General features: G+C 42.4%; 1 protein-coding gene across 2 annotated transcripts in view; it reads left to right on the forward strand.

Moving 5' to 3' along the window:
* DCLK1 (doublecortin like kinase 1) overlaps positions 1-23543 on the forward strand; it is a 334151-nt gene extending 310608 nt beyond the window's left edge. For both annotated transcript variants that reach the window (XM_045796961.2, XM_045796963.2), the window contains exon 17: positions 17838-23543. In XM_045796961.2, coding sequence (XP_045652917.1) covers positions 17838-18002 — 165 coding nt within the window. In that variant the 3' untranslated portion in view covers positions 18003-23543. The remainder of the gene's footprint in view (positions 1-17837) is intronic.
* Positions 23544-24707: the final 1164 nt, after the last annotated feature.

The following is a 24707-nucleotide window of genomic DNA, read 5'->3' on the forward strand; positions in this document are numbered from 1 at the left end:
ACAGCATATTCCATATGAAATCACTGGAGCTGTTTTCCTTTTCTCAACAAAGAACTCAGACACTGCAGTGTCGAATTTTTAAAAAGCGTATTCGCTACGAAACAGTACCTTATGCTCCTGAGCAATGCTGAATGTTTTACCACTTCTTCGGGTGCTGTATTCCCTTTCTCTTTTTCTTTTTCCGTTGTACTAGAGCTCCCGATAAACTAAAGATAAATAAGTGACATATTCGATACGATCCATCCCAGATCTGGGTTACTAAGTATTTGATAGGAGCTTCCAGAATTTGCAGGTGGCACAAATGTATGCATACACTTTCTTGTACTGTTTGCATTCCATGTTTTTGGATTGAACCCCTTCCACAGTGAGTTCCGAGTGAGTAACTGGCTCATGAGCCCACTCACGGCGTTAAGTCGAACGCAGACTCTTTTGGATGCTCCTCAGTGCTGCCGAGGGTTTACAATTGCAGGTGGTTCTTCTTGCCCCCTCTCTAGTTTGTTCTAAGAAAAGTCAGTGTAGAAGTACATCGTCCTTCATGTCTGTTAGATGTCAGTGTTCTTTGTTATCAGCTAATGTTCAGTCAGTAATTGGGGGAAGTAACAATCTCATGGCGATTCTCAACTAAACCAGACCTTCTATACTCTGTTTTCATCATTCATTCAAGATACAAGTCTATTCCAAAACGTTCGATTCCACAGTTTTCTTTTGGAATGGACTGCCAGCACGCTTGTCCATGAAAAGGACTGCTTTCCTGCTCCCGCTGAGGGCTTCACAGCTGTTAGAAAGGGGGCTTTTCCACCTTCGTCATTTTGTTTTTGTTTTCGTTTTTCTTGGTCTTTTATTTTAATTAGTCTTCAGTTAAGTTTGCCTTGGTTGCTCAATAATGGTTTGTTCACAGTATTCTGGAAGTCTTATAATGACTAAGGACAGGAACTTCAGGGCAATTTTCCAATGGATAGACAACACAGATTTGAGGAGAAATCCTGCTTGAATCAAACCGGGATAAGTTCTGAAACCGAATCCATCTGAGTTTATTAAAACTTTATCTAAGTAGGTGTCAAAAAAACTCCAACTAGTATTTGAAGATCAAGGTCTACGGATTTTGTTCCCCTTAACGATCATGATTGGACCATTTTGAACGCCATTCCATATCAGTTTCTCGGTTCATCACTAACATGTTTCCATGGAAACTGTACAAACTAGCAATATACTCCTAAATTGTAAAATGGACGGTGTAGGGCCGAGTTACGCCTTAGTTGTGTGCTTATTGAAGCTTCTTTATTCACTACAAATGTAAAAAACATTATCAACTTAACTCAGACTCAAAATAATTAACTATTTGGAGAAATATCTGGAAAAGTGCCTTGTCCACTCTAAAGCCCGATTCACATGTTAATTAGAATCGCTAGTATTTCAAGCATGAAAGAGAGCACAACTGTACATTTCAGGGGTCGTTTCGGGAGAATCTGGCCTGCCATGCGCCCTCTCCAGAATGCTTTTCTCTCATAGATGTCCACACCCTCCATTAGAACCTGGGAGAGGTCACCAGCGGCAGGGAGGGGTGGGGATCAGAAGTTGGCCAGTTTGGCTGCCTTCGTGATTAACTTTCAGAATAGCATTGGATAAGTCAATTTATACTCCACAGCAGTTTTCCCATTCTTATAGGGCAAAGACTAAGTCTCAGGGGACCATCACAAGAGAAAGGAGCCCTGGCATTAAATAATACAGTTGACCCTTGAACAACACGGGTTTGAACTGCACAGGTCCACGTAGACATGGATTTTTTAAAATAAATAAATGCAGGACTGTAAGTGTATTTTCTCTTATGATTTATTAATGACATGTTCTTTTCTCCAGCTTACTTTATTTATACAGTATGTAATACATACCCAAAACATGTGTTAATCGACTGTTTATGTTATCAGTAGGCTTCCTCTGGTTAGCAGTAGGCATAGTAGTTAAGTTTGGGGGGAGCCAAAATTCATACATGGATTTCCGACTGTGCTGGGGGTCGGCATCCCTAACCCTCTCATTGTTCAAGAGTCAACTGTATTCCAATTCAAACTAAGGTTTATCTGCAAAAGAATGATATTCTGCTGTGAGGCAGAATATAAGCGGTAGGTAGGAGGAATATCTTTCATAAATGGTGCTCTCTGTCATCACCATTTGGCAATTTAATAATGCAATAAAATTATTAATTCACCTACATGAAAAATTCCTATAATTAATATAATTTTGTAATGGCTCTTATTGATAGATATAGGAAAAAAACTGATTGCAGCATAAATTTCATTCAGACACAATTTTTTCCCCACGGGCATGTATGCTCTCCCCAGAGGCTATAAAATAATGTATTTTACTTTAACCTGCCTCTACGGAACTGATCGTTTGGAAATTATATACACCCTTTAAAATGAAAAATTCTATTTAGAATGTTGTGTCCATCAGCTTGTATTTTCAGGAAATCAACAATTAAATCATTAGTCTTTAACTGGCACTTCTCCTTCCTTAGTTAGAAATCTAACTCCTCACTGGAGGTCAGCAATGCTTATAAAGGAATCGGGGCACTTTTTCTTTCCTAGAGTGACAAAGGGAAAAGAGCGAGCATGCTGTCATACCAAACAGGATCTAGTCACAGATGTAATTTATGACATGAGCGTAGTTTAGCAAGCGCTCATGGTTCCGAACCTCAGTGTTTTTTGTTCCTGTTGTCATTTTTTTCTTCTCTGCTTTCCACCCCCTCCATCATTAAGACCAAAGAAAGGACAAATGATAACTTTATAGTAAGGTTGCAAGAGGTCCTCAAGTTGGCCAGGAGAGTAATTACCAGCTGGAGGCTCGCCGGGATCCTCCGGCCCTTCTAAAAGGAGAAAGGCTGTTCTGACATTGAGGTCAGGCAACGTGATTATGGAAACCCATTGCCGTCCTCATAACTGCAACACTCTGCCTCCCAGAAAGACTCCTTTGTCCCTTTACTACCTTTCCCAGTAGTTGGGAATTAAAACACACACGCGCGCGCCCCCCCCCCAACACAAAACAGAACGGAGAAAGGGAAACAAAAGGTTATTAAAATGCAATTTATAGACATGAAATGGAATTAGAGATGACATTTTAACGGTGGACTTCTTGGGAGCTGAGGGAGGGAGGAGGCATTATTAGATTTGCTCAGCTTGATGAAGAACCGATGACTAAGATGTCAGTTCCAATTTATTTTTCCTCATTTAATTCTGTTTATTATTTTAACCGATAATTTTCCTAATGCTTTAAAGTTCTTCTTTTGCATTTTGCTCATGCAAATGGAGCATTTCCATCTAATTGAACAAATCCATACTAATCAGTGTGCAAATAATTGTGATGCTGGGAAGCTGAGTTGTACACGGAGAGCCCGTGGCCCTGGCGCATTCCCGTGTGTCCTGTTATGGGACACTTGGCCTGTAGATGGCAACAGAGGACTAGTTACTAAGTAGCCAAGTCCGTGAACTGAAACAGAAGCGTGGGACTTCATGACTCCCTAACCGCAAGGGGACTTGGATTTCTTTTTTTTTCTAAATAAAACGAAATGCAATTTTTTTTTTTTTAGGATTAAAATCTCACATTGCTGTTCTGTGAACACTGGGATAGCCTAGTTTATAATCAGAACCCCAAACCCTCCAAGCAGTTTTTAGTTTGAATGCCTGGTGCCCCAGCATGTTTTTGCAATGCCTTTGTGAATTCCGAAGTAGAAACTGTCAGCAGGGCACCGGTACCACACTTGAAAGCACTCATGAGCGTCTCTCTAAAGAAAAGCGTGCAGGTTGCCTCCTCTCATGGGCGGAATGGGGGAGTGGGCATACAGCATGATAACTGTTTTCCAATTTGGGGACTGAATCTTTCCTTCCGAGGTAGCCAAAGGCTGATGTCTTATTCCAGGATGAACAACTTTGAGGACTTACCCTGTCTTCTATTTATTATACCCTTTTGTTAACCGTAAGCACTTAACTGTACATATGCATTTTTAATATACAGTGAAAAGTCTTTTTCCTTTTCTTTTCTATATTTTCAGAGAGAAAACTTACTGACTGTTTTATATTATATCTTTTTAGTTCAGAAATGTAATTAAGATTCACCTTTAAGAGTAGCTCTGCTTTTGAAGATTAACTCTTAAAGAAAGAAATCCAAACTGCTGTGACTTGTGAGGGCTCTTTTCATCTTTTATTTCATATGTATGAAGCCCTCAAATTTAAGCCTGATGGGGTAAGATGGGGAGGAGGGAGTCCAATCTGCTTTCTCTTAGGTGGCTAAAACGGATTTCAGCGCTTTATTTAATTGTAACGCATTTTCCGTTCTATGGCATATGAAGAGGTGTTTATATCTTTTGAAATTGAGAGGACGTTATTAAATGTGCATTCAAAACCTTGTCTGACAAATTAGATCTAGTCTAACAAATTGGCCTCCGAGATATTCATGAGGGATTAGTGTCTTTTCTTGCCTTTTTATTTTCAATGTGCAGATTTAGGATCTTAGCTAGTCACCCTGCAGAAGAGGCATCGTGACTATCTCTCAGTATGTAGCCAATGAAGAACAGCTTGGTCTGGAGTCGTAACTCTCTAGCACAATGTCGATCCACTGAGTTGCCCCCATTTCTCTCTGCTCAGCTGGACCACGGGTTTACCATCAAGAGATCAGGGTCTTTGGACTACTACCAACAACCAGGAATGTATTGGATAAGGTATGAGATGGTGCAGCTCAACAGTCAGTGTTTCCATGGCAACGTGCTGGCAGTCTCCATTAACCAGTTCCTTCAGTGGATAAACATGCTTTTGATTTGTTATCCAGTCCATATGCTGCTTTATCAGTTTCATTTTAATCTTGATTGAGATGCCACACCCCCTCATTCCTTTTTTTCACCCATTATTCACACTGACATTTGCCAGCTTTCTTTCCATTGCACATGCTCAGTATCAATTTTCCTTACAGTTAAAAGGACAGTATATTTAGCCTTAATGCCAAAGCCTTTTCCTGATGCTGCTAATTAAAACAATGATTTCTGGTGCTCTTCTGTCCTGTAACAAATGGAAGAACAATAGTGCCTTAGTGTACGTTCTATAGAAGTATATACTGTCATTTTAAAGTCATCAAGCCCAACCTTGACCTTACTAGATGGATGAAACAATGCATTTACACGTTAGCAGTAGAAGCTCCTCGAAGTACAATGAGCTATAGAATGCATTGTGTGTGTTGGTAAGCTTGTGTTTTCGAACTCTCCACCTTTTTGTTTCGTTTTGTTTTCGTTTTATTGTTACCTCTCTCCCCCTGGAAATCCCTTTATGTACTAGCTATTGCATGAATTTATTTTTCAATATTTGGTAACTGTCAGACTACTTAGCTGGCTTATCTGCAGAAGCAAAAGGGACTGTGTATGGGAGGTATCGATTTTTTTTTTTTTAACTGGGTTAAGAATTCCATCCAATCATTTTCTATTCTAGTCAACTGCCCTGGCATTTCCTTCAAGGGGCATTGTTTGTGTCTCTTTAAGTTATCCACAGGCAGGATGGGTTTTGCTGATTTGAAAAATTTACATTGAGGAGTCCCAGGGAACTTCTCTCCTCCATCTTAATGTTTCTGAAATGATCTCCTGGTAAAGCTCCACATCTTTGTGTTTGCTAAGGAAAATTCCAATGGTTTTGTATTTGTTTCCCCCAAATGATGGAACCTATCTGCAGTAATGTACTGGCCACCTGATGTTTTCTCATGGATTAGACTACTACATTTTACACAAAGAGAAATGTATATGTGTGTTTATACGTGTGTGTGTGTGTGTGTGTATACACACACACATATGTATATATAATATATAATTTTAACCCCCAAATAATTAATCCTAATTTTTATTTCTACACTCAAAATAAAGGAGGTAAGGAAGCAGTCACAGGCACACTTTGACAAACTATCCAATATACTAAAATCATGATAATTTCCAAGTGTGTTTAAAGCAAGAAAACACCTAAACTTAAAAGAAATGTTTTACCATCAGTTTTACGCAGAAGCCTGTTTGTATCTTCCAGACCGATGGGCATGCAGGAGTTGCAACACAACCTTTTTATTTACTTCAGGAAAATAACTCGATAGGTATAGCAAGAACTTTGTTTTATTTTTAACCTTTTTTGGGGGGTTAATCATGATTTACCTTTATGCAGACTCTTCTTTTTGACGTTTTAATGTAGAAAATGGTCCATCCGTCTTTTACTTTTTACTGAAAGATAATCTGCATTCAGAAGGGTGCAGATATCACGAATGCACGTCTCAGTGAATTCTCACAAATGGAACACGCCCCTGTAAGCAGGACCCAGATCTGGCGGAGAACATTTCTAGCCCCTCCAGAGATCCCCCCCCACACACACACACACCTCAGGGGCCTTCCAGGAGGCTCACATAGCCCCAAGGGTAAACACTGACCGGGACTCTCTCCACATTAATTAGCTTTGCCTGGTTTTGTACTTTATATAAATCGAATCACACCATGCTCTACCCTTTTTTTTTTTAAATTGTATGCCTCCTAACCTCAGGCAGAGTAGCCAAATACATATGAGTAAAGCTGATCTACAATGAAAAATAGGAAATCAAATATGTCTAATTACAGTTGTGCATGTTTAACAAAAATGGCACATCCAAATTCATCTGACTTCAAAAAGAAAACTCTAGAAAATTATGTTGCTAAATTTGTGGGAGTAAGGGTGGGAGCAAAATGCCAAGTAAACACAATAATTAATAAATGTAGCCAAGTATAAAAAGGCCATTTGACTAAAATCCTAGTGATGGTTCCCATCAGCAGACAAAATGACACATCCCTGAATAATGGGCAGGAGCAGATGGGAGATAATCTCTTTTTTCTTCCACACATAAACTGCTCTGTTTTCCAGCTGGGGGCAGTAACAACAATGTTTATAGTTAATGCTGTAGTAAACAGCACACCCAGTATGTAAAGTTAAATTGGAGAAATGATGCTAAAAACTCATCGGCATATATGCTTAATTAGGAAGTTTTATAATGCCATTTAGCCTCAGAACGAACACACTCTCCTCACTGATTGCAAATGCTTGCCTTTTATCTCCACGGAAGTGGGAGCATTTGTCTAACTGCGGTGGCAGCCAACTTCCAACATAAACAATCATTACAGGCAAACATCCCCGCTCCCAATTGTTGTGTTTACAAGTGCTCATGGGTGTTTTCACTCCTCTGAGCAGAACACTTGGGAGTCGGGTTGCCTTTTGTAAAGCAGCTCGCATCAGGGCATAGGCTGGAAAAAAGCATCTCTTCGGGGTGCCCAGAATTGTCATGTCCCTCTTGATAGGCTTTTTTGGTGATGCTGGAGAAATGGTGGGGGTCCATTTTCTCCTTTCTCCTTCGTTCTCTTGCCTTTTCACAGAGAGCTGCTTCCAAGCTGTAGTCCAGGGAGCAGCACCCTGCTTGGCCCATTTTTCCCGGAGATCTTGCTCCTGTCACCTTGAGTCCAGAGGGGATACCCCCCCCCCCCAGGAATGAGCTGCCCAGGCCATTCCGCTCCTCCATGGCCTTACTGCAAGCCGCTGGAAAACATTTACATCTCATTACATTTCCCGCACCCGCCCCCCACCGTCCTGAAGATGTGTCCTGATCCAAAGGGGATGTGGTCACACATATTCTTTGCCTCTCTCAAGTGAAGCTGTCACTGCGGCAGGTGCTATGGCCAGCAGCACACGGAGAAGAATCCTGCGTGTTCTGCAACGGCCAGAACGGGGTAACCCAACTAAATAAAACAAATATCAAAACAAGGCAGAAGCTACAAATGCTAAATCAGATAAAAGGCAGAGGTGAGCTAGGACAAAAGGGTGGTTGAGTTCCCAGGCATGACGTGACTAAAATGTGCATATTGGATTCAAGCACCGTCCTGAAACAGTGAGTAATGAGGCAGAGCGGTAGCAGCCGCGTGCCGTCTTTGCAAGGCTATTAAATGCTGTCATGCTCGCCTGTTAAAAGGAATGGGGTCAGTTAAATGCATCTTGCTTGGTGCGGGGTTGAAAGAAGAGTTCCCACGAAAGCCAGGGAGGAACCCCAGCGCGGTGTCAGGAGGGCTCCTAGGCCAGGCTCAGGCGGCAGCCAAGCGCCCATAGCAAGTTGCAGGCGTGGCGGGTTGTTTCACTGCACGTCGCCTTGGCCTTGCTCTGCCGTTGAGAAGGCGCTCCCCGATGAGTGTCAGAGCACTGCCAGAAGGATGAGCAGATGCCTCTGTCCCAGCAAGGGATTAACCACTCCATCCACGCCAGCCCCGAGACTCCCTCTGTAAGAGACAGTTTAACGCTTAGAGAAGACAGAGATTTAAACTTCGAAAACCCACCCAAACTGTGATTACGGACAAAAGGATCAGGCAAGTAGGTGGTTTGGGTTTGCAGCCTTGAGGTGAAAAAGAGAAGCCAAGAGGCTCAAAAGATGGGCAATGCCTTGCACTGTAGTTCCACGAATGGTACAGAGAGAAGCACGGAAAGAGCGAGATGTCTGTGTTATTTCCCCAAGTCAAACAGGTTGCTCACTGTTGGAGATTTTCTTTTTCTTTTCAGAGGCCCCTTAAGAGAGGATGCCAAGCGTATCTCTCTGTCTTTTAGAAATAGAATGTTCTTGTTATTGAAATGAGAAGTGGCCATGGCATTCCGAGACTTACTGATTGCCTGTAAACTGAAGTGAGATTTTATACTACTCCTGACATCCTCAGTGATTCGGTATTGATCAAAAATTTGGTGGTATCCTATTTATTTTCGACCTTGCTTAGGGATCTCTTTCCCTCTTTTTGAATTAAAAAAAAAATCTACACTTGTCTACATATTTATTCCTGCCATACTTTGACTCTAAACGTTCCCCAGTGATGGTCGCTGATATGCCATAGATTTTATTAGGTGTGAGCACATAGGAAAGGATAGTCATGAAGAACTTAAGTATCGACACACTCTTATTCTATTCAGAAAGAGTGCAAATGTCAATCTGCTGAAGTCAGACGATTCTCGAATCCATGTCAGCCACATGACTCTTTTAGAAACCAAAAAGTCTTGAAAAGTGAGATGAAATGACTTTGGCTCAGGATTGGCAGCAAGCGTGTGGAGAGTTGGTAACTTTGCTGTCGGAAAGCCCAGGTTGGGGATCCAGCCGGTGGTACTTCCCGCCGTGTGACCTTAGGCAAGTTACATGCTGCTTCTCTCTGATTCTCCATTTCCCCATCTATACACATAAGAAGAGTATTACCAACTTCCCAAATCTGTGGTGAGGAGTAAATGAGCTGCCTGTGCCAAAGTGCCTTCACAGGCCCCAGCCCAAAGGAGGAGCTCAGAAAAGATGGCTTCCCTCACAGGGTCTCCCTCACTTCCACGAGAAAACAGTGGAATAGCATAGCAGACAGATTTTCCTGAGAAGGCGGATCTTGCTGCAGGTCAAAGCATTTGTGATTAAAGTTGAACATGAACTTTTCTGATGCTCTGATTGGGAGGAACTGCTAAGTAACTTATAGGATTCATGAGTATTTGTGGCAAGAAACTTCACTTAAGGTAGTCTAGTGCCAAAAATCCTAGTGGAGTGTAAGTTTTAAATGTTATCCTATAGGGCAGAGATTGGCAAACTACAGTCAATGGGCCAAGTCTAGCCCACTGCCTATTTTTGTGAAGAAAGCTTTATTGGGACGCAGCTGCACTCATTCATTTATAAATTGCTTATGGCTGGGGCGCCTGGGTAGCGCAGTCGTTAAAGCGTCTGCCTACGGCTCAGGGCGTGATCCCGGTGTTCCGGGATCGAGTCTCACATCGGGCTCCTCCACTGGGAGCCTGCTTCTTCCTCTCCCACTCCCCTGCTGTGTTCCCTCTCTCGCTGGCTGTCTCTCTGTCACATAAATAAATAAAATCTTTAAAAAAAATAAAATAAAATAAATTGCTTATGGCTGTTTTTGCCAGACAGTGACAGAGTTGAGTAGTTGGGTCAAAGAATTGTACGGTCTGCAAAGGCTAAAATATTAACTACTTGACCTTCCCAGAAGAAGTTTTTCGATTCCTATTCTAGGGGGAAAATGTTTCTAAATTAAAAGGTACCATCTGGTGGGCTTGTTAAACTCTATATCTCTACCATTTACTGGAATGCCTGGCACATAAGAGGCCCTCAATAAATTTTGTTAAATTAATGAATAAATGATTGAACTGTGTAATCAGAGGACCATTAATATAGAGGAATCTTAATTTTGAGGATAAACGTGGTTTTGAAGGATTTGGAGTAAATTAAAGTTTGGACGATCAAATTACATGTAAGGTGTTCTAGGATAGCATTCAATTTACAGCAACCTGAGATAAGTCTTTCAGTAAAGCTAAAAAGTTGTTTTTGTAAAAAAGGAATTGCCCATAACTTACCTGCTTAGTAAATTCTGAATTTTCACAGATTTTCATCAGATTATTTATGGCTGTTCTTGTCCTTTAGTTTACTAGGATGTTGAAGGAAAACCAAGATGGCGGCTCAGTTTAGCTTCTATTATGAGAAAATCAGGGTCTGTAGGGCAGAGGAAGCACATGAATTTTTTCCTCTAGAAGCCTGAGCTCAGCAAGTGGCTATAATTTTACCCCTCTGGTGGAAGGCCATCAGAAACCCATTGTAGAGAGCAGGGACAATTTGGGATTCCATTAAGAACAGAGCAGCAGAGGAGCCTGTGTTTAAGAAGATGGTGGAGAAGCCTGGGGCCAGTTCTGCCCTGGGAAGTAAGGAATAACATTTAAGAGAGTCACACCTAGAAAGTAGCTTCGAAGTCTACTAGGTTTCATTCCACAAGACATCCTTTTGCCATTTTAACAGTCTTCACTTCAGGGAAATACCATGTCATACACCCAGATACGGCGCAGTTCCTGGCACGACCCCAAAAGGATATTAAAGCGAAACAAAACAGCATCGTAGCAGGCATGACAGTAAGCCAAATAAAATGAGGAGGGTGGATATCTCAATCAATTTGCCAGTTTAATTTTACTAGCAGGCAAAACATTTCGAGAGTGGCAAGCAAATCGTAACTCAGTCCCTACAGAGTGAGGGCGCGCAAGGGAAAGGGTTCCCGAGATTAATGCCCCAACAGCTGCATCCTCGGTTCAGTCTCCTTGGTGGTATGAATAATGGATGGGCTAAAAGGCAAAATGCACAATAATGTTCTTTTATTAATGAAATGAAGACTACTTGTGATGGCTAGCAATAAATTTAGAAAAGCAAAAACGGAAAAGCAGTCAACGTTCGCCTCTGAAAAATGCAGTTACGTAAATGCAATAATTACTGCCAGGACAGGAAACGTTGCCTCACAACTTAAATGAGGAGCATCTCTTGCAAGCCCTGCACGTATATTGCAGAACAGGATTATTTTTGATCCGTAGACTGCAAGGCCTATTGTTTGCTAAGAGAAAAACATAACCCATTAGTGTAGATTGATGGTGATATTAAGCATATTCATAGTGTTTCGTGGGTGAAGGTTTCCCTAGGGCTCAGGCACTGTACCTCCCCTTCTGTCTGTGGACCAGGGAACTGGGGCTCAATGTGCTTAAGAAACATGTCCGAGGACACATAAGCAGCCAAGCTAGGACAAAAAGCTAGTTCTCCTGACTTACCCTACTGCTGCTTCCAAGGGGATTAAGCCAGAGCAAGACAAACATCGCAGACATGTGGGTGAGGCCGACTGGCAGAAACAAAGCTAATGTTCTAGTTCATACTCTTGATTCCTTCCTGACTTTCCTCCCGCATGCTCTGTTTTCCCTTCAACATTGCATAGATATGCTAGATGGATATGTCCTCCATAGTTATGCTGATTTCCAAACGTAAAGTCAGAGATAAAGATTTAAAATATCTGAGTGCTCTGTGGAGGACAGTATTGTTTCATTGTCATACAAGAGGCCACTGACCGAATTCATTAGATGTCTGTATTGTTGGAATGTATTTCCTCCGTGTTGGGCGAGGGGGTGTCTTCCATTCGTGCGTGCCTGCAATCACGGCAGGCACCAAAACCTGGCGGAGGTTAATTTCTCTAAGATTTCCAGCTGCAGCGCGTGCAGCCACCTGAGTTGCCGGAGTAACTGGCGCTATTTTACCCTTCCTCGGTTTTCACACTTGAGCTCGCAGCTCCTAAGGACCCTGTGAGAACCAAGGGCTTACAGTCTGAGGTAGGGATATACAGTTTCTTCTGCGTAGGACAGGTTTATATCAGTTTCTCCTTATCATTTCATTTGGTCAACTATTGGTCCCGTTTACCAGGATCCCCCATATTATTTAGCTGTAACTCAGTACAGAGGATAACCGTCATTGTTGGGTACTTATTTTAAGTAACTAGATTAGAGCTTCATATTTGGTTACTACTGGTCAACTCCAGAATCTCAAGAGATTGCTCGCTCACCGCTAACCTGTGGTCATTAGCACCAAAATGTGCTAATGCAGACTCCAGATTCTCTTGCGAGTTCTTAACGAAGTGATAACTTACTGAGGAAACACTTGGGAATTCGATTGCAAGTCCATTCATGTTGGTTCTAACAAACCTACAGACCGTGAGCAAAATAACTAATAGAATAATTAATCTGTTAGGAAGTCTTCAGTTTTCATGGAACATGGCGGCCCTACCTGAGGACAACCTTCCCTTAAGAGATAGGCAGTAGGAAGAAAAGACCCTATTTTCTCGATACTGGGAATTTTGGTAATTGATAAAGAGGAAAGCAGACTTTCAGAAATGGTTGAAAGGGCCCCGAATTTACATTTGTAATACAGCACTTCAGAGGAAAAATGATGCTGGAATGCTTTTTTTGAGAGGGGGGATGAATTTTCAGTTGGATTATATGTATTTTTTATAGCAATACCTTTTTAAAATTATGGACTAGCGCATTGTTCTATTTCCTTGCTGAATTCATCTGTCCTGAACGACAAATGGGGACTACAGAATTCAAGTGTAAAATTGGAACTGTACATACACTTTAGAGGCAAGTTCATTTTATAACCACAGTTAAAGTTCTAAAAATAATGCATATGACAGTGCTTAGTGTGCTGAGAATTTCACAATAAATGGTTGTTGAATAGATAAATAGATGAGTATAAGAGAATATTAACTTTATGTGATGTAACCATTTGGTCACATACTTCATATCCTTAAATATTGACTTGTGATACCTTTAAGTTCTTACTTTTTTTTGTATTATACAGTTGCTTTGGTTTCTGGGGTTTTTTTGTTGTTGTTATTGAGAAAGTACATCTGAAATAGTTTGATCCTGTATTAATTAAGAAATATTTAATATGTCTCTAATATGTGTGCCACAGTCTGCTAGGCATTCTGGAAAATGCAAAGAAGTTTCAGATTCTACCATCAAGGAGCTTGCATGGTATTCAGGACATATGCACAGAAAGTTAAATAGGAGGCAAATGTGCAAAAAGTGCCAAAAGTTTGGTCAAGACAATACTTGCCTAAGGAATTTAGAAAGAGAAAGTGTGATGCAGGAATTGAATTTGATCAAATCTTGGAACATGGATAAATTTGAGTGGACGGGAAGGAGGAGAAGTAATTTCAGATAGGTGAGCACCTTGAACCAAGATGTAGGGTGAGAGGGATTGAAGTGTACTCAGAGACACATCAGTTAGGACTTTTTTGATTGTAGGCGACAGACACACAAACCACACTGGCTAAGGCAAAAAGGAAATTTATTATTTCATGTTATCTGGAAGGTTCCAAGGTTGAGTCTGGCTTCATGGATGGATGGATTCAGCACTCAGTCAGGGCCTGGTTTCTTTCCATCTCTCCACTCTGCCTCCCTATGTTGGCTTTAGTCTGGAGCTTTCCATGGTATCAGGACGTGGGAAGCAACTCCAAGCCTGCCATCCTTCCAAAATGGGGATTCATTATAAAAGCGAAGGCCCAGTGAAAATCTCCTTGTGTCCTATTAACTGGGTTGGATGCCCATCCCGAACCAGTCGCGGGTATTGGGGAACGCAGTACACTCACGCTGCTCCTGGGTCACAAGCCCATCCCATCCTTGCCCCTCTCTCAAAGATGAGCATACGGTCAACTTCACTGGAACCACACAATACAGGAACGGGGCATGTCCAAAGGGAAACTGAGGTGTGGTGAACTGTAAGCAGGGTAAATGGATGCTGTCTGAGAAAATCAAGTGTCTGCCAATGGAGAATAAGTCTGCAGGTCATGTTGAATAATTACAGGAACGAGACACTGGAAGTTTTTCCTGTAGGCACGTTGTGAATGTTAGGACAAGGAGTTGGGCTTTATGAGGAATTGTAAATAAATTGGACCTGGGGATAATTGACCTGTCAGCTGTGTGCAGGATGGACTGGGGGGGCGGGTGCTCAGGAGGGAAGTAATGTGACCTCTGCGGTACTTGCCCATATTTCAAAAGCTGCAGTGTTTGCAGAGTATCCATTGTGTGCTGTGAACTATGGAGAACACAGAGGGGATGCCCAAGACTTGATCTTGCCCTCCCAAGAGTCTACCATGTGGCAGAGAAGACAGTGAATTAGGGGCCATTGTGGTATAGGCAGGGTGCACAGGGATAGCAATACTCGGTTTCATGGAACACAGAGAAGGAGGACATTCTTAAAATGAGCCACAGTCATGGAGCTGAAGCAGAGTGAGCAGGAACCCAGGGAAGAGAGTCCTATAGACAGGGACCCCCTCTGGAGTGTCTTTGAGAGAAAGTTGGTTGGGAGCCCCAATCATTAGTTGTGTAGCTTTTGCGAATATTAGGGGGACATAGGTGGTTAGGAAACTGCCTGTCATCAGACTTAGGCCTCCCTTGGAGTTAACAGACCCAGAATGGGTTGTACATGCAGTGGACCCTGGCTTGCTGTCCCTGAAAGAGAGGGGTTCTCAGGCCATCGGCACGAGAAAGCCCTGCTCTTTGGGCATTTGACGCTGCCCGTGGTCAGTGTCTTCTCCCCAGCTCGCTCTGGACTGCAGCAAAGGGGAGAGCTATTGGCATAGGCTGGCTCCATTTTATTCTGTTTCAGTAGACTTCAGAGTAAATGGGAAAAAAAATTTCTCAGGCCTTCTGCAGGTGGAGAACTGAGTTCTCTTCCTGGTTAGCAATGCGATTCAGGCAAGGCTCTCCACGTGCCTGGGCCTTAGTTTCCCTGCTTGTAAAGGCAGAGCATTGGACAAAGAATGCTTTATAAATTCTCTTACAATTCTAAGAGTCTCTAAATCCAACAGAAACAACCTTCACACCCTTATTCCATGACATGTGATCATGACATGATCCATTTCCCAAACCAAGTGCTCTGAAGTTACTGGTTAGTGGCACGACTGAGAGCAACGGAGCCCTGGAGCACCAGGGTTCACCCACTGAGGCGGCGAACATTTAGAAAGCTGCTAACTAGAGAACGTGGCAGGAGTGGTGAGAACTGACCGGTCATAGGGGTCGGGGCAAGTGTTGTCCGGGCAGAAGGACGAGTAAGGGAGAGAATGTGGCCGCCCTTACAAGGACCTGGAGAAATGAAAGTGAAACTCAGGGGACTGGAACCATCCAAGCGTGGGCTCAGCATTGAGTGCCACCAGCCCCTGCACAAAGTGTTTGCAGCATTTAGGGAGAAGTGGCCCATTTCAGTGGCTGCAGCCAAGAGCATGACTTGCAGTAATTGAGTAGATGATGGGGAGACACAGTAAATAGGGAAAGGTGCCAACGAGAGGAAGGAGGGAGGGAGGGTGCTCTAAGTTCTGATGTGAGCTTTGTTTTGCATGTTTTCCTCTGACCTGCAGTTACTTAACTTTAAAACCGGCTCTTACATCCAGTTGGGAAGGAAAAACAACCAACCAACCAACCACAAACACCTTCCATTTCTGAGCCTCTCAGCCATTTAAAAAGCATTTGCACATCCATTTTTACCTGCAGCAACTCTAGGACAGCAGAAGGGGATGATTCCTGTTCCTTATTTAACTGAGAACTGAGTAAATAGTTCCCACAGCCAGCTTTGGACAGAGCAGAGTCACAATTCCTGACTACACTCTGGGTGTGCTTTTCTTCCCCCCACCAGAAAGCCTCGGTCCACCACTCAGTATTTAGTCCGATGCCAATGACATTTTCTTTCTCAAGAAGGTAGAAATAGAAATATTTTTTATGACCAAGAGGAGAGTTTATATTACTCTCGGATTAACTACAGAATGGTTTTTATGTAAGTCAGACTAAATAGACGTCTGTTTTTTTACAAACATTCAACTCTATACAAACAGAACATTTTCAGTTTGCTTTGAAAGCAAAATACCATGTATCGTAACTTTACAATGTTTTAAATAAAGTTAGGAATTTGGGTTTATGATGCTGAAAATATCATAAAATCAGAGGGTAGACGACCAAGAACTATATATGTATGTGTGTGTGCGTCCTTAAAAAATTCTGCGAGTAGAATCATCGAAGGTAGACATTTCAACGAACCAGTTATTGAATCATTGTATTAACAATCTAGTGAAACGAGAAGCGAATTATTAAAGTTTATCTTCCTCATTGATTTGTAACACAGTTCCCCAGTCTGTGGATGGTTTTTAAAGCAGAGCAGTTCAGCCTAACAAAGCCATTTACCGTACTGGTCCTACACACTGGCACTCTCTTTCTCTTTATTACTTCATTTTGGAACTTTGATTGCCCTCTTTTAGATCTGAGATTGCTCTAATGCTGGCACTCAATACAATTGCTGCTGGCAATTGTATGAGGGGCTTAGTTTTCACTTTGTTCTCGGTACCAGGCTGGCTATAAATTTATCTCTGTTCTTTGAAGAAGCTAACAGTAAATTTTCAAGAGGAAAAATGGCGGTATATATCCCTACAGAGGAAAAGTAATCTCTTAAAAGCAGAATAACCTCCAGGCTACATCCTTTTAAAGAGAGACTTTCAAACAAGGACGCCTTCAACTTTTATATGTGTTCTATATTTTTCTTCAGGCTTTGTACCTACTCTTCTCTCTGTGTAAGGTTTCTCTGTAATGACCCCGTTCCTCCCCACACCCATTAAATCTGTAATGAAGTCATGCCGTTCCCAATTCTGATGTCATAATAGCTTCCAGAACCTCGGCTGGGTAGCACACCCTGGAGATCATCTGAGGTTTCATCAGGAGAATGAGGCAGAGAGACCCGGAGTTGGAATACCTACAAAATGGAATCTCTGTTTCATAAATTACCACATACTACCATGCAAATGAACTTTGTAAAGTGAAATCCAGGGGAGGGTTTCCATTTGGTTTAATTGCAGTCAAAGCAGTTTTCAGTTTCAGGGCACTGGTTTCATTCAAGTTAAACCAGTCCTTCCCAGAGATTCAGCCACACTCCCTCATCAACAGATAATAAGATAATTTCGAATGAGGAGGTGCTAAAATAACGGGAGGAGCTTGCGGCTCTGTTTCCATGTCTGACAACGTCATCGCCTTTCATCTTTAATATACAGCCGCCTGGAGCTGAATGTTGATGAATGAGGCACGCCTGGCGTCCTCACGTGTCAGACACACGGGCCTGGGGCTCCCATTTACCAGGGGCTCTCTAGCTCGCCCGGGAGCAAGCAAGGGGAATAGATGTGGAGCTTGGGGAAGGCTGGGGAGGGCTGGGGAGAGGTCGCACCCACCACATCATCCATCCTGCCTGTGCCTCCTGATGTCCCGACCAGGTGCTCTTAAGAGCCGCGTTGGGAGGGAGCAGGGAACTCCCCGACGGTGGTGACTGTTGTCCACACGAGCGAGCCATTATGGACAGTTAAGTTGGCCAGCATATTTTTCGGACCTCAGAAAGTTCCCGAAAGTGTTTCTTTCGCCATTTCCTTCAGCCTAATTGTCCTCTTTCTCATTTTATGCCCCTGCTAGACCACCGCTCTTGATAAGGAGAGGCAGGTTTTCCGACGAAGACGCAACCAGGATGTGAGGAGCCGGTACAAGGCCCAGCCAGCTCCACCTGAACTCAACTCGGAATCGGAAGACTACTCCCCAAGCTCATCCGAGACTGTTCGCTCCCCAAACTCGCCCTTTTAATAAGACCCTTTTACTCGAAGTCCTAGCTTAACCCTTTGAGACTCTGAGATTTTTTTCCAAATTTCTGTAAAACAGTTTCATCTGATCTATCTAGCACTCAATGCTTGAATGGCAGAACAGAAAGTGTGTTTTCTGGTATCCTTGTAGCGATTTCTCTTTGCCGAATGCGATGACCACATGTTGTTTGCGAAGATGGCAACTTGCTGCTAATAGGGTCCTCAAAGGGTTAAGGCTAATTTGCAACTTTTTTAAACATAGAAGCAATGAATGTGTTCATCAGTCAAACTAGGATCTGCAGTATTGTAATATAGCGCGTTAACCCTCTGAGTGCATGGGAGTTTATGGAGAACCCCTGGGGAATTTCTCAGGCCTTTGGATGTATACACACATGTTTCTTGATTTTGCTGCAGACCAAGGGATGTTATTAGATGCTGCGATGTCCAGACAAGAAGGACATCTAGAACGCTATCTTGTTTGTCATTTTTTGGTGGGTTTAGAAAATAGCAGGCTTATAACGTAGACATAAGACCTCTCTTTCTTCTTCACAATCCCATTTTGAAAGGGACTTTTTTCACTAGAGGTGTGACTGTCAGCTGCCATGAGTCCTGCATCCCGAGTGGAGGCGATTGGGTCTGTGGCAAACAGCCTGACCCAGGACAGAGCTGGCGCGCCCCCTCCCCCACATCGCCTCCACGAGAAGATGGGCTGACGACGCCCCAGAAATGCTGCTTCTACGTCAGCTGCTGCTTGTGCCAGCGCAGACCCTCAGAAGTCACCATCCCTTGCCGTGGGCGTGGTGAGTGAGGGCCTGCCTGCTCAGTATGAGTCATCTATAGGAAACAAAACAAAACAACTGGTAGAAAAGAGCAATAAATTGCCAGGTGCTCTCTAGGGCTGGGATTTCCAACAGAAAGAGGAAACAAGATCCTGTTCTTTTTCTCACCTGCTTTTCGAGCACTGCAGGCTTCAGCGTGAAATCCACATAGAGTATGCAATCCATACAGAGGAGTGCTGGGGCACAGGGGACTAGAGGCAAGTGCTTTGCAAGGTGGCCGAGGAGAAAGCACAAGGGAAGGCACACTCCAGAATGTTCTAAAAATGGGTTTTAAGAAAATAAACGATTGGTAAGAGAATTCCATGTGCACCTTTAGGTTACCTATGTACAGTCTCCCAGGAGGAACAGGATGGAAGACCTAGAAGATACCCCTGAGAATAAAACATCCATTCCCACTGTCTTTAGCTGTCCAGAGAAACATGTTGTTTTTCTCCCTTTGGGCCAAGTCCTGTCTGAGACCTGTGTTTCCATTCCTGTTTCCAAACCTTTCTGCCTTGCCCTGTATCCCCAGTGGATTTCTTATGGAATGTGTCCCATTTCAGAACGGGGGTCTGTGGCCTCCAGTGTGTCACTGCAGTGCTTAGAGAAGAGGCTGGCCATGGCATCTTGGAGGCAGGGGTCCCACTCAAATGTCCTGCTAAGGTTTGCTCAGCTCTCTGACCCAGGAGACAACCAGTGAGTGATGTCTTGTGAAATTTGCAACAGGATGGCTGAACAGCACTTACTGTCTCTGTTTTGAATATACTTCAGTACCTGAAAGTCTTGAAATTTGTATAGTCAGTTCTTTATTTTCGAAAACATGTTGGTCTTCAGTCTCTGCTTCTCACTCTTCAACTCATAAACTATGGTCTATATTAATACACATTTTAAAAATCCCAACATCTCGTGGCTTTTGCAATAGTTTCCCTAGTTTTTTTGCTCTTCTGCCTTTTGGTTTCTCTCTTTGGTCTGCGTTGTCCTGACGTGTACGCAGTACATCATTTATTGAGAGTTTCCCCCGCTTTTAGAGAGTTCTGAAATGATAGCACACATCACAAAGTAGCACAAATCAGTTGGGTTTTTTGGGGGGAGGGGGAGGGCGGAACACCAGGAAGGGTGTTGGTGTGTAGGTAGATTCCATATTAGTAAAATACCTTGAACCGGTCAGAAATTACTGCTTTCTCTAGAACAATAAAGCAAAGCACTGTTCTACGACTAAGGAGTAGCTTTATAGCTTGGCCTCAACTTTCAGTGGGTGAATAGGAAGAATCCTATGGGCAGAGACCTACCTGCAGTAGACTGTCACTTTCGTTTCTTTCTCCGAATTACTGTCTTTCCTGTGGGCATTACATACATTGCCACAGCATCTATGTACAGAACTTCCAGTGCATGGCTCAGGCCTTTTTCCATCCTAGTCTAGGGGGGCCGTGGACCCGTAAAGCTGGGGAGTGTTTCCCAGCAGCTTGGAGGAATGCAGGGCCCATTTAGCATCGGGATCCCAGCACATCGCTGTAGAATTTGAGTGATCTATGCCGAATAAACAATGGAATGTGACCTGTCAAGTAGAAATATTGAGTAATCAGATGGAATGCAATCTTCAGCATTAAGCTATCGAGATTCTGAATGTCAGAGATGTACTCCGAGGGTTAACAGACAAGCACAAGGCATGCTGATTACATTGGTGTATCCAGACGGCTTTGCTTTTAGCCAGTGCTTTCTAATTTTTTTCACAGCATTCTTGGGATAGTTCAAGTTTGAAATTATTAAGTGGTGGTGTTCTTTAAGGAATTTCTATAACCAAATTGATCTTATTTTTTATTTCACTTTATCATAGAATAAATATGTACCATGATGGCAGTGTACCTCTGTAATTATCGCTTTCATCATTGCCACAGTGTTTCCATATTTTTTTTTTCTAAGTATTTAATATAGCTCTTACGGTGGTGGCCTGGTGATGGGGACCGTCTTTCCTTTGTCGATACATGACCAACCAGATGGTATTTTCAAGGGAATTTTTAGATTCATCCTTTCAGCTGGGTAGTAGACTAAAGGAGAACTCCTTCATGACTTGCATCGTGGAAATCATCTCTGTGGATGAGAACTGTTCCTATTGATGAACACATTTTTTTCTCGACATTGTAGCAGAAATCATTTTCTTCGTCATAATCAACGAATATGTGATTTGCTCCACATCATTAGAAGGAAGAGTAAGATTTCAGTCATTGAAAATGTTTTTACCGTAGCCCTCATCTAACTTACACGTGGTGCACACTAAAATAAGCAGAGAAAACAAAATACAAATAAACTGCTGAAAACACTTGGTGTTTTGTATTCAGTGAGCCCTTCCTGCAATGCTCAGCACCCCCATGGGTGGCGGTTAACAGGCCCGTCAGATATTGTTGAAAGAAAGCAATATATCCATGAATGAAGGCTAAAATTGCAATCCTTTACCCTTTGAGGCATATTTCAGTTGGAAAAAAAAAAGGAAAGAAAAGAAAAGAAAAATTGGTTTAGCTTAGAGGGTCACGAGCTACCGTATGACCAAGGCTCGCGCACATTAAATCACAGTTGTTTGCTGGCCGACGGCGCCCATTAGACAACCCTGTACCTCGCTCTGAAGCGTGATCGTGCTTGAGGGACAGCTTCCCTGATGTTATTGCGTTGCCTGCTAGCCCTTCTCAGGGTTAGGACCTGTCAGCATTTCTATGATAAACTTCTGTTTTCAAAGGTTTTTAATTTGACCATAAAAAGGTGCCCCGGGCTGAAGTTCGCTATATAGGGCCTGTACCAAAGAGGGTGAAGGTTCACTTCCTTTTCTGCCCAATTCTCCCAAGAAAAGGGCGGCAGCCACAACAAGTTTGGTATGTCCCCTTCTTCACTGTAATTGCGCAACTGTGGAAAGCACCAAGACCCAAGGTGGTAGTTACAGTGTAATGATCCGTTCAGATGTGGGTTTGAAAAAACATGACTGAGTCACCTGGCATATACTGTAGATAACGTATCTTTTCTATAATGTGTAAATCGTTAATTTTTAAAACTGCTACATGATTTTTATTTTATTTTATTTTTGTCCAAAGATCTTTAAGAAACTTGAAGTTGGTCAGTTCAAAGGTTAGCCTTTCCTGCGTGTTGTCTGCCATTTCCACTAGGAGTTGGGGAAAAATCCTCTCAGACCGACCCTTACTTTGCATGTAGTGATAGAGGGTCAGATAAACGTTTCTTTCGGAGATGCGGATTTCTTTATTTAATCATCAGATTTCAGGAAGCCATTCTTGTCTGTTGGGAAAAATAGTGATTAAAAGCACTTCCAAAACTAACATTTTGTCGATTCAGATGTGATAAGAGCATAAATTAACACACTTTACACTTTTTTTATGTTTAAAGGCAAATAAATCAACAAAACTTGAAGACGCTAAACATTTGATTGCTGCAAATGTGCTTTAAAATTGGCTCAATGGTGCTTATTCATAAAACAGTAACAAATGGGGTTCCTAGGACTGTCAGAAGGAATCTTTAATTTGTATGTAATTACATACTTGAGGAGGGGGTGCTTTTAAGCCAGTCTTTTATTTTTTAATCATCTCGAATATGCAACCATCCATCCAGTAACATTAAGGGTCGTAAACTGGTGGGAAACAGGAAGTTCAATGTGGAGGCTTAGAATGCTTCTGGTTAGGGTGGGGTTTTTCCCCCTTGGGTTTTGTTGTTGCTGATGGGTTTCAACACCCAAGCTGCCGTGATCATTTTTCAGTGATCGAGCTTCTAACTGGCAGGTGTTTTGATGATGAGGTTTGCAGTATCTTGCCCTTGGAGACAAGTGAGAAACCTAGTTTGATTCTTTTTCCCTAAAGGAAGAGCGATCTCTATAATTAAACCATACTTGTAAATTTCCTCAACACTCTTTTTTGGTCAACTGAAATGAGACCCTTAATGTTGCTTTAATGTAAAATTGTATATTTTTGTCTGTGATATACTTTATTAATTTAAAGTAAATAATAGTTCTAAAAGCCTTCACTGTCGGTATTAAGAGAAAGTAGGATTTTAAAAGTGATGATAAAGATGCTATAATGTCAATTCATTCCAGTCCAATCGAATGTGGTAAGAAAAAGACCTTGAATAGTTCTCTAGGGACAATTTCTCACTTGCCATTGACATTAATCTTCAATGTATGCTCAGAAAAAATAAAAAGAAATTGAAACTGGTCCAAGGTTAGAGTCATATCCTCGATAACTATTTTTTTTTAATTTTATTAGGAAATTAATAATAGCCTTTTTCATTCTGGCTGAAAGAAAATTATTGAAGGATTAGTTGAGTGTGAAATTAAATAGTATTTTGCTCATGCATACTAAAAAGGTGGGCTAGGTACTTGATGTGTTTAAACAAGTTTCTGAAAGGTTTCAATTTGGTGCAAGAAAAAAAAATTCAATGTTTCCTTTGAAAATACTGAATTTGTCAATGGCTGCATGGATCAGATGGCATAGGTTAATCTTTGATTTTCAGAATCTTAATGAAATAACTTTCAAATGATTTGTATCCACGATTAAAGCTGGAATGAGATCCAATTCTTCCCCTAATCTCTCAGTTTAAGCTAATAAATGTAGGTTAATGTGGAATGAATCATCTGTGATATATTATGTTTATTTATCAACTGAGCTTTTTTCATGTTGCCTGTTTTTATGTAAAACATGTTCTTAAAGTTAATAAAATAATAGTACTTGGTGTATGAACTACTATGTAATACCCTAGCTGCAGCGTCCACTTCTCGGTTCCCTTTGCCGCAACGGAATAAAATTTCATTTTAGTTCAATTCATAATTGACACATTCAGTCCACGAAGGAATAACCCAGCTGTGTTCTTGGGGGGAATTCTCTCTATGCAAGGCTTTAAAAATTAGTCATGCGGTCAGAGTGTAGCTTTCCCACATGTCCCCCACAGCAGAGTGTATATTTCATGGGCATAATTCAAAAACAACTATTTCAAAAATGTCCCTTTTCATATATTACCTTCCTGCCTGGGCCAGTGACTTGGATAAACACAAAGAAATCAAATACCAGTCAGCCCTCTTTTATCCTTCAACCTATGTGCACGAGCTCTCCAGAGAAGAGTGTTGTTTTATCCACTAACCTGTAATTAGCTGCCATTTTGATAGCAACTCCCCATTAGGCATTCCATGTGCAATATTGACCTTCGAGAAAATTGCAAAGCCGTACAATGGAATCAAGTTCTCTCCTGTGTTGGGTTTTCAATGCTAGGAGATTGAAAAGTCGGCGGGCAACAGGGCCTGCACGTTCCCCGGTGTCCTGAGACGGCGCCCGAACATCTCCGAGCGCTTGTAACCTTAGCAGTCACCTTCCGTGCTGTCCCTAGGCTGCCGAGGTGACGTGGCTACTGTTTTCCCCTTTGCTCCTCTGCGGAGACATCGCTGGCTCCCTTCTGGGCTCTTTGGACACTGCGGTGAAACGACAGCTAAAGCGATCGCTTCCTCAGGACCGGTATCTTGTTTTACAAGGCTCACCCCGCCGAAAACCTATCAGGAAAATGCGCCCCCGGTGCGGAAGCCTCAAACAGCAGCAGCTCTGGGACTAAAGGGGATAAAGCTGCCACAGGAGGAAACTGGGAAAGAGAGGCCTCCCACGACACCACAAGGGGTTGGTAGTTGGGGAGGCAGGGCTTCTGTTCAGATAAGGACATTCATACAAATGGAGATAAAGGGGTAACAAGGTACCCTATGATCCAGCCATTGCACTACTGGGTATCTACCCCAAAGATACAGACGTAGTGAAGAGACGGGCCATATGCACCCCAATGTTCATAGCAGCAATGTCCACAATAGCTAAATCGTGGAAGGAGCTGAGATGCCCTTCAACAGATGACTGGATTAAGAAGCTGTG

This window comes from Ursus americanus, chromosome 10 (assembly GCF_024610735.1).
Source record: "Ursus americanus isolate L20-20 chromosome 10, mUrsAme1.1.p, whole genome shotgun sequence".
NCBI classification, from domain to species: domain Eukaryota; kingdom Metazoa; phylum Chordata; class Mammalia; order Carnivora; family Ursidae; genus Ursus; species Ursus americanus.